At 44.0% G+C, this 14,736-nt stretch overlaps 2 protein-coding genes and 1 pseudogene across 4 annotated transcripts in view; all 3 read left to right on the top strand.

The window, feature by feature from the left end:
* Nucleotides 1-2,737: 2,737 nt before the first annotated feature.
* LOC121404144 lies at nt 2,738-5,840 on the top strand (annotated as a pseudogene).
* A 238-nt stretch (nt 5,841-6,078) lies between these two features.
* LOC111080293 lies at nt 6,079-8,938 on the top strand. 3 transcript variants are annotated; one of them, XR_005967741.1, is made up of 5 exons: nt 6,079-6,221; nt 6,752-7,098; nt 7,488-7,608; nt 7,668-8,467; nt 8,542-8,938. XR_005967741.1 is itself a non-coding variant. In XM_041593133.1 (2 exons), the coding sequence occupies exons 1-2, from the start codon at nt 8,414-8,416 to the stop codon at nt 8,881-8,883; spliced, it is 396 nt and encodes a 131-aa protein (XP_041449067.1). In that variant the 5' UTR covers nt 8,296-8,413; the 3' UTR covers nt 8,884-8,938. The 3 variants fall into 3 exon arrangements, 1 of the variants encoding a protein (XP_041449067.1); XR_005967740.1 differs by having other exon boundaries at nt 6,752-7,425; XM_041593133.1 differs by lacking the exons at nt 6,079-6,221; nt 6,752-7,098; nt 7,488-7,608 and having other exon boundaries at nt 8,296-8,467.
* A 2,258-nt stretch (nt 8,939-11,196) lies between these two features.
* LOC111080920 (neurogenic protein mastermind) overlaps nt 11,197-14,736 on the top strand; it is a 65,206-nt gene continuing 61,666 nt past the window's right edge. Inside the window, exon 1 of the mRNA XM_041593127.1 lies at nt 11,197-11,339. The gene's annotated coding sequence lies outside the window, so the exon portion shown is untranslated. The remainder of the gene's footprint in view (nt 11,340-14,736) is intronic.

The following is a 14,736-nucleotide window of genomic DNA, read 5'->3' as shown; positions in this document are numbered from 1 at the left end:
GAAAACGAAAGTGAAAAGAAGAAGAGCAGACGGCAAAAGGTAACAAGTTTTGTCGCTCCAACTGCACAGAGGAAAATTATATTGAGGATTGCATTTTTCAAGCATACCAATAATCTGAATAATCGGAATACATTAATACATACTTCACACGAAATATAATATTTAACAAATGTTGGAATTTAAAAACCAATTTAACTGTTCAATGGAATGGCTTGTAAGGCTCAGTCTTCAGTCTGAGCGCTCCAAAGATCATCCAACCATCCTTACTATTTCCTCCTTCACTGAGCATTTTGACATTTATATGTACATATTAGAGTTGGGTTGCTCATGAGTGAGTGAACAAAAATGAGCTGTTCACTTCACTGAGTGAACTGAACATGTTCACTCAATTTTTGTTCAGTTGCTCACTCAGTTGTTCACTTGTTCAGTTGTTCCCTGTTCAAGATTACTCTGCGATACACAAGACAAAATTACTTTTAGCCATATGACATTAGACTTAGACAATTTTGCTGCGCAGAGAGGGATAGCACTAGAGACAAAATGCAACATTATTGTTCGTAGCAGTCTCTAGAAACGTCTAATGGCTTTTAGTAGAACAACTAAGGCACTACTTGACACACAATGATGTTTTCCAGCAGAACACAGACACCAAGCCAGCATAATTGTATCCGCAAAGTAAAATTTTCGATAAATTCTGCCGCAGCGCTTCTCCCAGCTCAACTGGACAGCCAGCTTGACGCATATAGTTCTCTCGCTCTGACTGAAGGCATTTCCCATAAGGCCATCTTTATTTTTTCAGCTAGTCAGTTAGCAAGTCTAATGTCATATGGCTATTTGCAGATGTTACACTTGGCCTTTTGGTCGTCCAAATGCTCATAATGATCCCAAATCGAACTTAAACTGCGTTTTAGATACAAATTCTGTTCACTTAACGGCTAAATTTTTTATTTTTATTTTTTATTAAATATTCCTACCGTATTGAAATACATGAATAAACTTTTTTTTTGCCTTTTCTTTTTCTTAATAAAATATTCAAATAGTTCGGAAATTGCATAAAATGCCACAGGGATTGAAGTTGGAAAGAAATGTTGCGGAAACACTTTGGCTGGAGAAGTAAATAAATAATAAAAGAAATAAATGAATTATAAATTCAATTTGATGGCAAACAAAGGTCTCCAAGTGTATGCCTAGCAAATACCGCTACCAATCGAATTGTTAACAAATAGAAAGTCCCTTCAACTTTCTCCATCTGGTGGCAGGATCTGCAGGAGCAAGCCCACCTGAACCTGAAGACCATTCCCTGGCTGCAATCGCATTTCAATTTTAATGAGCACACGGGAGAGAGAGTGCTCCTTTTTAGCCTAAATTTAATTAACAACAAAAGTCATGGAGCACAAACGGAGAACTAAACCCGATGGAGAAAAACCTTAAGTTGTGAACAATGAAAGCGGAGGAACAAAAGAGAAGCAGTGGAGCTTCCAAGGAGTGCACAAAAAGTCGCCACCAAGTAGTTTAACTTTCCTTTTTTTCTTTTTGGTGTGTCCTTTGTGTGTGTGTGTGTGTCACGTCCCTGGACATCAACAAGGGGTTTTCTTTTTTGGAGGATGGACTCGTAGCGAAGTTTCTGCTGCTGTTGGCGTTAAAAAAGCGGAAAATCGCAGCACATTTTTGTTTTTTGATTAAGCCCTCAATTTTTTATGTTCCATTCGAAAGCGACATGCCGTGATTCATCCGCAGCCCCCCCACCTATTCACTATTCCCCATTCCTGGCAGTGGAGCAGCAGCAGCCGGAGGATTACTTTTCCAAAGTGCAACAGAATCTGGATTGTTAATGTGCGAGAGTGCAATGGGAGAGAGAGAGAGCTTGACAAATTTGACAAAATTTCACACTGAAGGAGAGGCCTTAATTAAGAGAGTCTCGCTGGGCTCTCCTCTCTTTCGGTCTCTTTTTTAAATATTTTTTTTTTGCTGTTGTACGAAGACAATTAAAGAATAAAACTTTCATGCAAGTCTGATTTTAGTTTCTAGCTTACTAAAATCTATCTAAAATCTAAGGCAAAGTTTGTATTACAATTGGTACGCCTGCAATGGCTCTGGCACTAAGTCCACAGTGCCAGAGCCATAAATCATACATATAAGGCATCATATCTTCATAAGTTCAGGTGGTTTTACGATCAAAAAATGTACAAAAATTTCAGATATTTCTTTCTGTTTACTGATCTCGTCTGAGAGTATTTCACCTGACCGAATGCCATAAATAAAGCCCGCTTGGCCCCGTGAGCGTTCAGTTCGGTTGAGATCATTTGAGAGCGAAGATCAGAGGACATTCGGTTCAGTTCAGTGAAGAGTTGAGACTATACGTGATTACTGGTACAATTTCGAGCGGCTAATTTTGATTATTTAAAATCGCTGACGACGGTGATCGGCACGTTGAACTGGCACGTGACTGCAGTTGCTTAGTAGCAACAATAACAAAATAAACAGGTAACCGGAGCAAATCGATCCACTGCAGAGACACAAATCGAATGTCTAATACGGTTTTAAGTCCCGAACGATACAGCATTCGTGACTTTTGGCACAGACGTCCAGCAGAGCCATGTCGAGAGACTTGAAGGAGTTAAAGAGCCAAGCCTTATCCTCGGGACCCTTACCGTTTGGGCCGGGCATAGGACATGTGGGCAGCTGCTTCCTTGCACGAATAATTTTGGATTCAGGAGCACGCAGAATATTTAAAAAAATGTTTGCCAAGTGGATAGACGGACTTATGTTCTCTCTGTTTCATTGCCCCAGCATTTTGGGATCTACAGCCATTTACTGCCTCGTTCTGATCCTGCTGTTGCCTTCGGCCAGCCTGGCTGTCTACGATCATTATCGCCTGCCCAGCTCGCTGGAACCACAGCACTATGACATACGCATTCTCACCCATCTGAATGCCACCGACCGGCGCTTCGAGGGTGCGGTGCGCATCGATCTGCGTGTCCTTCAATCGACCAGAAACATTACATTGCACGCGAGGAATTTACGGATAGACAAGTCGCGCATTTCACTTACCGGTGGCTCCACAGCCAGAGGGGAGAGGCATTGCCCCTCCGACAGCGACATCGAGATCGAGCTGAATGAGGTGTACGACTACTACACGCTGCATCTGTGCCGGGAACTGAAGTTGGGTCAGAGCTACCAGCTGACGATGCACTTTGAGTCATCGCTGAATGCCACAGAATCGGGCTACTACAACAGCTCCTACACGGATGCGGCAACCAAGGAGAAACAGTGAGTATTGTGGCTCTTTGGCAGACGCAGACGCAGACGATGACGCTAACCCTTATCCCGCCATTCATTAGTTACATGTCAGTCACACAGTTCTCGCCCACGTTTGCCCGCCAGGCGTTTCCCTGCTTCGATGAACCCACGTGGAAGGCCACCGTTAATGTGACCCTGGGCTACCACAAAAGCTACACGGGTCTCAGCAATATGCCGATCCACAAGTGCCACAAGCAGTAAGTAATCTATGCGATCTATCCGATCTCATCCGATCAACTACCAATCATTTCGCGTCAATCGTTTCAGCGAAAGCCTCCCCGACTATATCTGGTGCGAGCACGAGCAGCTCTTGAGGACATCCACCTACCTGGTGGCCTATGCGGTTCACGATCTGCCCAATGCGGCCACCGTGCAGAGCGACACGAAGAACAGGGTGATCTTCCGCAATTGGTTGCAGCCCATGGCGTTGCAACAGGGCAACGCATCCGTCGAAATGGGCCCAAAGGTGCTCGGCTACTTTGAGGATCTTTTTCGGCTGGACTTTCCCCTGAGAAAGATCGATCAGCTTGCGGCGCCCACTCACAGGTTCATCGCCATGGAAAACTGGGGCTTGGTCATCTTCAGAGAGAGCTACTTCGTGCACATCGAGGGGGTGGAGCAGGAGGAGACAAAGGATCTAAAGGCCAAGGCGCTGGCCCACGAGTATGCCCACCAGTGGTTCGGCAACAGCGTGACCATGAAATGGTGGAACGATCTCTGGCTGAAGGAGGGTCCATCCACGTACTTCGCCTATCTGGCATTGGATGCCCTGCGGCCCGATTTGGGTCGCGGCGAGCGATTCATTGGCAAGGATTTGGAACATTTCTTTGACCGGGACTCGGCCAGATCGGTGCGCGCCATTTCGCGTGAGGTGCAGGATCCAGAACAGATCCTCGGGCATTTCACAAAGTACGTCTATGATAAGGGGGCGCTGATCATGCGCATGCTGCACAAGCTGCTCGGCGGGGAGGCCTTCTTCCTGGCCATTCGCTCCTATCTCTCCAAACACTCCTTTGGGACTGTGGAGCAGGCTGATCTGTGGCAGTCCATGCAGGAGGCAGCCGTGCAGCAGAAGGTGCTGCTATCATCCAACTTCAATCTGGGCCGAGCCATGGACACGTGGACGCTGCAGGGTGGCTATCCACTGGTCACCGCTGTGCGGGACTACGAAACGGGTTGGGTGAGCCTCAATCAAACGAGATTTTACCTGGAGAAGGGCCTGAGGCAAGTCGCCGACACAGACCACTGCTGGTGGGTGCCGCTCAGCTTTGTCCATCAAAGCCATCCCGACTTTGAGCAAACTCGTCCCCATTCTTGGCTGGAGTGTCCCGCCACCGCGCTACAGACGCTGGAGCTACCCTATAGGCCAGCGCGCAATGAGTGGTTCATTCTGAATGTGCAAGTCAGCGCCATTTACCGGGTGAACTATGACGAGCACAACTGGAGGATGATCATCAGCAGTCTGCAGAATGATCCAAACTTTGGGGGCATACACGTGTACAACAGAGTCCAGCTAATGGATGATCTTATGGCCCTGGGCGCCGTAAAGCTACTCAGCTATGACTGGGCCTTCGACCTCTTCGAGTATCTGCACAGGGAGGAGGAGCTGCTGCCCTGGGAAAGGGGTATAACCCTCTTGAATCGCATCGGAATGTTATTGAGTGGGCGGCAGGCAAAAGAGTTAAAGGTGGGTTCTAGGATGGTCCTCTCAAGTCCTCTTTATTACATCAGCAGCTCCTCTAGGCTTACATGGCGAAGCTACTAAGTCTGCTGTACAGGCGCCTGCCGAAGCTGGGAGCCATCACGAGTAGGTCTGTGACCGGCAGGGACATGTCCCTAATGCGGCTCACATACACCCAAGCCTGTCGCTATCGCGTGGATGACTGCATCGATCAGGCAAAGCAGCTAGTTATGCGACATTTGAATACGCTGGAGCTGCCAGTCGACATCCAGGAGGTGGCCAACTGCATCGCCATCGAGCAGGGCGGCGAAGCGGAGTTCCAGCAATTGCTGCAGCTATTTAGAAACACGACGAACGTCTCCCAGCAGGAAGTCTGGGCATCGGCGCTCGGATGCAGCCGTAACATCAGTCTGCTGGCGGAGTTCCTGGACTACACGCTTCAGTCGGAGACGAAGGAAACCACCGATTGCTACTTGCTGGCGGTGGAGACTGCACTGACACGTGAGCATTTGGTCGTGGAGGCTGCCAACCACGTCCTGTCCCACGCCAAGAGACTCAAGTAAGTTGGTGGAAAATTTAGCCCAAAAAGTAATTCGACCCAAATAATTGATTGACTTTTTCGCAGCGAAAAGTTCAAGAAACGCCAGCTGACGCGCCTCCCCTGCTGACTTTGGCTGAAAATCTACACAGACCTGAAGATTCGGACAGACTCAGGAGCAAGCAATTGAAGGATCTGAAACAGTTCGAGGAACCCCTGCAGAAAGCACTCGATGTGGTCAAGGTGAACCAGCAATGGCAGGGGGATTGCTCCGGCGATTTTAGCCAGGCTCTTGGGAAGCATATCTGAGAACTTGTACGCACTTTCAGTGAGTATTTTCATAAATATATTTTATTTTATTTTATACACCTTTTACAGTTATTTGTGTGTGGATTTTGCGACCGATGCATGCAGCAAGCCGCCGTTCGCGAACAGTTTGGCTTCGAGTCAAAACACTTAATAAACAGTTGGCTGACAAATTCAAAATCAAAATGCCATCAACACTGGAGCTGGAACTGGGGCTGGGGGCTTGGGGCTTGGGGCTGCGACTGTGGCTGTGGCTGTGGCTGGGGCTCCGTCGAGCGGCTATTGAGTAATAGGCAGCAAAGAGAGAAACAGAGTGGCAGAGAGGCAGAGACAGTGAGAGAGTGAGAGAGGCGCATTGAAAACGAAAGTGAAAAGAAGAAGAGCAGACGGCAAAAGGTAACAAGTTTTGTCGCTCCAACTGCACAGAGGAAAATTATATTGAGGATTGCATTTTTCAAGCATACCAATAATCTGAATAATCGGAATACATTAATACATACTTCACACGAAATATAATATTTAACAAATGTTGGAATTTAAAAACCAATTTAACTGTTCAATGGAATGGCTTGTAAGGCTCAGTCTTCAGTCTGAGCGCTCCCAAGATCATCCAACCATCCTTACTATTTCATCCTTCACCGAACATTTTGACATTTATATGTACATATGTCAAATATTCGATTCAAAAATAGATTCTGTATTTCAAAATATATTTAATATGTATTTCCGAAAAATTATATGAGTTGTACAATTACATTTAATTAAATGCTTTAAGTTTAATATGTTGATTACAAATTAGTTAAATGCATTTAATTTATGTTTCAAAACAAATTGAATTCTTTTTTAAATCACTTAAAAACCGAATATTTTATGCCATTTTGCATCTGAGAGTATTTTCCTATTATTAATATATTTTTTTTTGTCAGTGTGGCAATCGCATGTTGCTGTTGGTTGCCTGCTGCTGCGGCTATTACTGTGGCTAATCGCTAGTCACTGACTAGTTAGCCCCACTGTCCTCCCTAGGCCCACAAACATACACATACACATACACACACACACACACAACTACATACAACACACAAAAAAATGTTAACGCAAAGAGGAAGTCAAGTTTTCCTGTGGAACTAATTCGAGTGCTTAGCAAAACCAACAATTTCCGAAACAAAATTGCTGCAGGAAAAACCCCCACACACACACACACACACACACACACACTCCACCGTGGTTTAAACATTGAAGTAAAGAGATACCGAGTTCATGGCAAGAGATATGGGTATGTGAGAGGCTAAGTCAATCAATCAATCGACAGTCAATAATTATTGGCCAAAGTCACGGAATCAATGACACAAATTCGCGCTACCAATGTCACCGCCGCCGCCCGTCCAGCCATCTCATCTCAACAGAGATTCGCGCAACGCGCCACAATCAACGTGCAACGTAGACGTTGGGCCATTCGAGTGGCAGCCATAGTTTAATGTTTTTAATGTACAAATTATGGCCTCCTGGGCTGGGCTGTGCGAACGGTGGAATGGGTGATGCGGAATTGTGTGCCATTTGTGGCACTCCACCAAATAGGCCACAACCAGTAAAACATAACCAGGTCTCCACCTGCCAGTACACCTACCTCTACCCCTTACAATAGCAACGCTTGTCTTGTTTCAGCCAAAGGTGGGTGGGAAGCAGTTTTCTCTTTTGAGCTGTCCCAATGGGTGGCGGCGTTCAAGGTCGATTGTCGTGCCACTGCCGCCCAGAAACCCGTTGCTCCTCCAAACGGAAAAAGCTTGTAATTGCACATAATTGAATAGCTTTAATAAATCTAATAAATATTTGTGTCCCATTTAGAGTTTCGTGGCGTTGGATTGCGCATATCCATTTATCCATTGCCCAATGCTACGAGCCGTCAACTAATGCGATTTATTTTTGTTGGATGCCATTGTCTGCATTGCCGCAGACTCGCGTGGATCGGAGCGTGGATTGTGTGCTCCAGAGACGATTGCGATGGATTGCTATTCTAATTGTATTATTTAGTTGCAATCCTGGACCATGGTTTCTCTCTATCATTTCCCGCCATCTATTGCTTTAAATGAAGCTCCAAGAAATGCTTGGTCAGCATGGAAGCACCTGCTCCTGAGATTATTTGCTGATTATGTGCCAATAATACCAATGCCTTGAGGATTTTGTATCTGTAAGTACATCCAGGATGTTGGCCACGCATTTGAATTTCATAGCTTGGGCACTACCTTGAGGCTGTTGGAGGCGGACATTTTGGATGGATGGATGACACCCGGGAATGATAGTATGATATGTATGATAGTCATCATACCATACATACATAGATACCGCAGCACATTTTTTTCGAAGTCCATTGAGGAAAAACAGGAATGACAACCAGTCAAAATACGAAATGAACTGATTTTTGTCACTTTGCTCAGCATGCCGAGCAATTTACTCCATAGTATGTTCTATGAGTTTAAATAGTAGTATTGTAGTAGTATAAGCAGGAGCATTAATTCGTTATAAATATTTCTGTTTGAAATCCAAATTAATTTATTATTTAAAATTCTCAGTTCAACTAAATTTCGTGTAAAATGTGGGCGATGAATTTGTACTCTGTGCTGTGCGTTAGCTGCCTTCTATTTGTCGTAAGTGCCGGGACTCGATGTTATCATTTTTTTTCTCCATGAAACTTAACACTGTCCACCCCGAACGATCCCAGATGATCCATCGACGACATGGCGACATACAAGCAGCTCCCATCCACAGTACGCATGGTTCTGGCGGCTCGACCGAGTCATCGCTCCAGGAAAGCAACTCTGCGATTCAGGGCCCGAAGATAGACGAGGCTATCATGGACCCTGGACAGACACAAGAATTGGTATCCGTATCCGAATCGAACATGGCACTGCCTACGGGACTGAGCCGCAAATTCACTTCGAAAATTGTGAAAAATTCACCGACAGTTGACAATGACAGTGTCAGTGAGAAGCAAAAGGCCGGCGTTAAGCAACGTCAGGGTCGAGCTATAAAGATCGTTTTGCTCGTTTCGGGACGGGGGTAACGAAGACATGGCCGAAGGAGCTTACCATACCACTAGCTCGCGGAATTGTAGACAAAATGGGCAGGCGACTTCCAAGCCCCTGGACCGTCACCTACGGCGATGTGTGGCAGGACACGCGACTCGCTGCCCATTTCCTGAGCCGAGTGCCCCGAATCCACTTGGCGTCGTCCCCCATCGTAGACTACTATCCCGATGAGAAGAATATTGCCACGGTGTGTCTACGCAGGACGACCATATTTGGTGTATTTGACACCTATCCATGGGAGATAAAACATCACTACCGTAAGGCCTTCAAATTTAGAAAAATTGATTTAAGTAGAAAGGATCACTTAAGAGAATTTGACAGTTGCCACAATGTTCATCCTAAAATTACACAACTTGTGGAATTTTTGGAATGCGCCGTAAAAGGTAATATATACCTTATGGCAGCAACACGTGGGAATCCAGATTTTCAGAACCTTGGAGTCTATGAATAAGGGTAAGTGTCGATCATCGATCTTGCACTTTGTGCAATCTGTATATGTATCTTTCGATACGAGTACCTATATACGTATATATGTACATGTGCACATTGCAAGTACTCTCCCAAACTGCATTATTTTGGTTGCAATATGTACTATATAAGGCAGTCGCAGCCTTAGGCCCGCTCATTGAGTTAGAGAGGTTTAAGATGTCTATAGACAATAGTCCTGGAGCGTGTTTGAAACGCCTGGTGGCGCGCGGGTAGGTAACTGGAGGATCTACATACTATCTCTTTTGTCTGCTTTTTCAGCCTTGGATCCATGGGATCCATTTCAAAACAAACGTAAAAAATGCCGCTTGATTCTGTTTCTCTTTGACGACCATGTTTAGGACACACTCCTTGCATATTTTTATAATTTGTTTAGTATTTTCCGTATATTTTTAGTACTTTTCAGTATTTTTTAGGGCGCGTTATGGACTCCAATCCACATATGTAAAAATGCCGTTTAGAGCCATGTCATGTCCAAGGCGACATCGAATAATAATTCGTGATCAGCATCGACTTCCAGATCGTTTGGCAAATCTCAATTTATTTAAAATGCCGCTTTCCACACTGTCACTTCCATGGGGCTCCTATGAAAAATAGGTTTAATTTAAATGGTTTCATTTAAGCGGTCCGCTAAAAAATTGTCAGTTTTCATTCAAGAATTTTTAAGGATTGTCCAATAAAATTGTATGGTCACTGTATGTGCACATCTGGCAGCATTTGGTTTTTCAATCGAATATTTTACATGAATATTTTACGCTAATCGAATATTTTACATATTTGTTTCTGTGAACTTTTTGTTATTTGCAGTTCGAATACATCTCGGAATTTGCGTTTGAACATGAACAATAGTGTGAAAACCACGAAAAAATAATATTTATTTATATCGACTATATTAGTGCCTAGTATTTTTGAGTATTTTCTTATTTCCCGTATTTGTGAGGACGCGTTATTCGGCCAAATTTTTTCTGAAACGTACACATTAATATATAATTCAAATGAAAATGAGTACTTATCAATATTTTCGGAAATTGATTAATTAATCGTAGAAAAATGTATGATCAGCGCTGAGAGTCTTTGTGTGCTATTAATTTTAAGCTGAATTTCAATGAATATGAATGCGTGTCGTGCCCGTCAGTATATTTACGGTATATTTTGATAATGCCAAGATATATTTCGGTTTATTTTTGAGGGTCAGACGGTATTTTTTGTCGATAGATCCGTTTTTGTGTACCTGACCCACAGGCCACACTGTGCGCAGTTTCTGTTTACCGTTTACCCCAGCCGGCCAGAAAATACCGCCAGAAATAAATAAATAATAAAATAAATAAATAACAATATTTATTACGTTTCGGATTCTTAATTTTTCATTCGGACTGTGCGGTTTGCTGGAAATATTTTAAAGCTAAAGTTACTCAAGTGATTATAGTGCGTTTAAAATTATTTACAAGTAATTTAAACCAACCCCCGCGAGAGCGTCCCTGGTCCATGAATGTGTGTGTGTGTATTTTTTTTGTTTTCATTCTATTGCTTTTTCTCTCCCGAAGTGCTGTGTTTACAGGCAAAACGCCTTTACCGTTACGGCAAAGGAAACAGATGCAACATGTTGCAGTAAAAGCCACTAACAGCAAAAGCAAACGAAAAATCCAACAAAATTTTCGCTCTCTCCATCTGTCTTGCAATGTTTTTTGTATTGTTTTGTTTTGATTTTCACAAACACGCACACACATTAAAGAGAGAACAAGAACTGACTTGATCTAATTCTCTCTCTCTCTCTCTCTCGGTGTTTTTGCTTACAAATGTAGCAAATGTTGCAGTTAAAAAATCAAATAAAAACAAAAAGTGAACAAAAATTATCTGTGTGGAAATACTACGAGATAATGTACTAACAAATGGAATACTATAATCAATAAAACAAATCAAATTGGATTATCGCCCAGCTGCTGGGGTAAGTTGCATCTCTTATCGCTCGTTCCCTGCAAAATGTTTTTGATTCTTTCCTGTCAGCATTTGCTTTGCTCTTGCTGTGGGTGGTGGGTGGTGTGGTGGTAAAACCAGTTTCGGGGCTTAGTTTTGATCAGACCTTGAGCCATTCGCGCTGCTAGAACTTCGTTTGATTAATGTTTTTATGCTTCATGTACTTTTTTTGTGTGTTGCCTAAAGCTTGAGCAAAAGCTTTCAAACCAAAGCTTGGACTTAAAAATAGATCAAGACCAGTTTTTGTATGTGTATGTGTGTGTGAGAAACTGAAGAATTGCCAAATAAATGTGGCTAAGACTGCATTCTTGTTGTTGCAATGACTAGAAAAAATGATGGATGTACAAGGTACCGCTGCTGCTGCTGCTGTTTCTGCTTCGGGGAGAGAGCATTCATTCTCTCTCCAGTTTCTGTTTCTCAGAAGTTGTCGGATTGGTTTTTACTCGGTCGCTCTTTGCGTTTGTTTTGCTCTGTTGCTGGGCTGTTGAATTTGCCTTGGGTTTGCGTTTGCGTTTGTGTTTGCGGTTCTGTCTCTTCCCCTTCCCTGATCACTCGATGCAGAACCATTCCTGATCCCCAGATCCTTTGCGCTTCTGTAGGTACCAGCGAGAATGAGTGTGATAGAGAGAGAGAGAGTGGTGGAAAGTGGCAGCCTCTCGAATCTTCTATAAAAACAATGCGATTTTGATATTTTAGGGGTTTGAACTGCTTTGTAAGCATCTATTTTACGATAGCTGTTGATCAGCATTAACATTCAAACCATTAAAGCCCATGTCCCTTCCTCTACATATTATACCTTCTACTTTGGGAAATTTTGTGCAGAAAAAGCTTCCCTTACGCTCGCACACGTTCCATACATTTCCAATAGTTTTCTTTACGCTTTCCCATCAAAATGTGTACATATGTACATGTACATATGTATGTTAATCCCAACAAATGTCACTTATTGTCTCTTTCTCTCTCACTCTAACTCTTTCTCTGTTTGTCTCCAATCTTCGTTTACTTCTTCTTCGTGTCTTCTAGTGTATTGAGTGGGCTAACAGCAGACATGTAAAATATAAAATAGTATCACCGAGTGTGTAATGCCCCAGCTACTTGCTTCTTCGTCATCTCTTCCACCACACCGGAAGTTGTGGCAGCTAGTAACAAAGGTAAATTCTAGTTGACATAAATAAAAACCTTCTATCTGCAGATCTTAAACCTAACTAATCTAGATGGGATATTGAAATCTTAGCAGTAGATCTCGGAATAAGTTAAATATATGTATGTATGTACATATATTTTTTTACAAAGCTCTTCAAATCTCTCTCTCTCTCTCTCTCTCTGTCATTCGGTGTTCATCCACTAGTGTGTATAGCCCTCTCTTTCTCTATATCTCTCTCTGTGTTGGAGCAAGTGGCGCGTGTGAATGACCCAATTAAGCTGAGATAACCCGAGCCTAAACCGAAGCTTAGCCACACACCACACACCGACTTTGCCGCATTATAGGTGGAGGTGGCCGACCAACCTATAGGCTGAGGCAGAACCAGCCGGGGCCAGACAACTACAAACGAAAAATAAAAAAAGAGTTCACATCGAATATACTATCGAATGTGAAGTTTGAACTGTAAACAGGTTTGGTTTGGGTCTCTTCCCCCTGCTGCTGCCACAGTATCTGCTGCTGTGTGTGTCTGCTGTCTCTGCTGCCTGCCTGCAGTATTCTTCTTTTATATGTATGTATATATTTTTGTTTGTCAGGCCAAACTTCTTTTTAGCATTTTTGTATTAAATATTTTGCACCATTTTCTGCATTATTTCGATTCGAGAGATCCCTTCAGGACAGAGAAGGCCCAAGAGAAGACCCTGGAAGTCCCAGCGGATCTGACGCAGTCCCTGTTCCTGTCTCTGTCTCTGGCACTGGCACTGGCATATTTTGTTGTTGACTCAGTTGGGGTCAATGCTGCTCTTTGCTCACTCAACTCACTCACTTACTGGCTAACTGGCTAACTGGCTGGCTGGGCAAACAGGTTTCCAACAAGAAAGGTTGACTACCTCCCACCATCCAGCAGGCCGATGATCCGCATACCCTTTAAGATATAGTCAAAATGTTGCTTCTGAAATTTAATCAACATTTTACTTCAGCCCATTGAGATGTGAGTCGGTTCACATAAATCGAATTTCCTTTCAAGTTTCATGATCAAATGCTTTACAAAATGCTGATTAAAATATATATATGTACATATATGTAGATATGTACCGCGTTTGAGAAGGGTATGGGGGAAAAGACTTTGCTGTTTCAGGTCGGAATTCGAATACATATTCGCGTTTTATCTGTGCAGCGTTCGATGACTGGTGACGAAGACAACGCCACCGCCATCGCCATCGCCATCGCCACCTCACCCACAGTCACAGTCCCAGTCCCAGTCACTCCTCGTTAATGCCAATCGCAATCGCAACCCTCTCTACGGACACAGGACGTTTCGAACATCCCTTCCGACACCCAGACACAACACATTACGCCAAAAACCGCCCCTGAGACAGTGTGTACTCGTCTCTCACCACCCCCTATGGCCCCCAATCTCCATGGCATGCCTTCTGAGGAGTGTGTCTCCATTGGATCGGGATAGCCAGGCGTAGATTTGGGGCCCAGCCTATCCCGAATTTTGTATTTTGTGCCCCATTCCAGGTGTTCAGCCGGCGCAAGGTATCAGGCGCTCAGCTGTGGCCGCCAGGCTGCATTCGATTGCCGTGCAGTTTATTGTGCTGCAAGTGTTGCATGCACCACAAACAGTCGCGAAAACGGTGGCGAGAAGCAGACACACACAGACACAACAAGAAACGCTGGCAACAGCGATTTCTGCACCGGTTTTCCAAGCGAAGGAGGGAGTCCCAGTCCCCAGTCTCAGTCGCATGCCCCCGCACCTTACCGTTTGCTTGTGCTTTCTTCCTTATCGCCTGTTTCGGTGCTGCCACATCTTGCTGCTGCTGTTGCTGCTGTTGCTGTGCCATGACGATTGCAGCAGCTTTGGAGGTGGCAGCTGCAGACTCTTCTGCCTTATGCCTTGCAGACCACAGAAATGCCCTAATACCAAACGAGTGATCCAAATGTACACGAATGTAATTCGAGAACAAGCAACAACAGGGCCCAAATTCCATATCCGAATGAATGCAAAGCGAAGGCTGTGGGGCATACATACATATGTACATATCTAACAGCCAGTCTGCTTGGCTGGCTCCATCAACATGTGAATCGAGTGAGATTTTTTTTAATGCTTTAATCAGCAAGAAATCTTGCGCGAAATGTACAAAATGTCTGTGCATATGTATGTATGTATGTTAGCTCTTTATATGAACATATACCCTATGTACAATGTGCATACATATTTACA

Source organism: Drosophila obscura, unplaced genomic scaffold, assembly GCF_018151105.1.
Source record: "Drosophila obscura isolate BZ-5 IFL unplaced genomic scaffold, ASM1815110v1 contig_186, whole genome shotgun sequence".
Lineage (NCBI taxonomy): Eukaryota > Metazoa > Arthropoda > Insecta > Diptera > Drosophilidae > Drosophila > Drosophila obscura.
Note: the sequence above shows the minus strand (reverse complement) of the source record. Positions and strands in the feature narration are given on the sequence as shown.

What these genes read in the sequence shown, in the direction of transcription:
- LOC111080293 (XM_041593133.1), top strand. Translation starts at nt 8,414, where the DNA reads ATGTGGGCGATGAATTTGTACTCTGTGCTGTGCGTTAGCTGCCTTCTA. An exon ending in TTAGCTGCCTTCTATTTGTC is followed by an intron (nt 8,468 to 8,541) that starts GTAAGTGCCGGG and finishes GAACGATCCCAG; the next exon opens with ATGATCCATCGACGACATGG.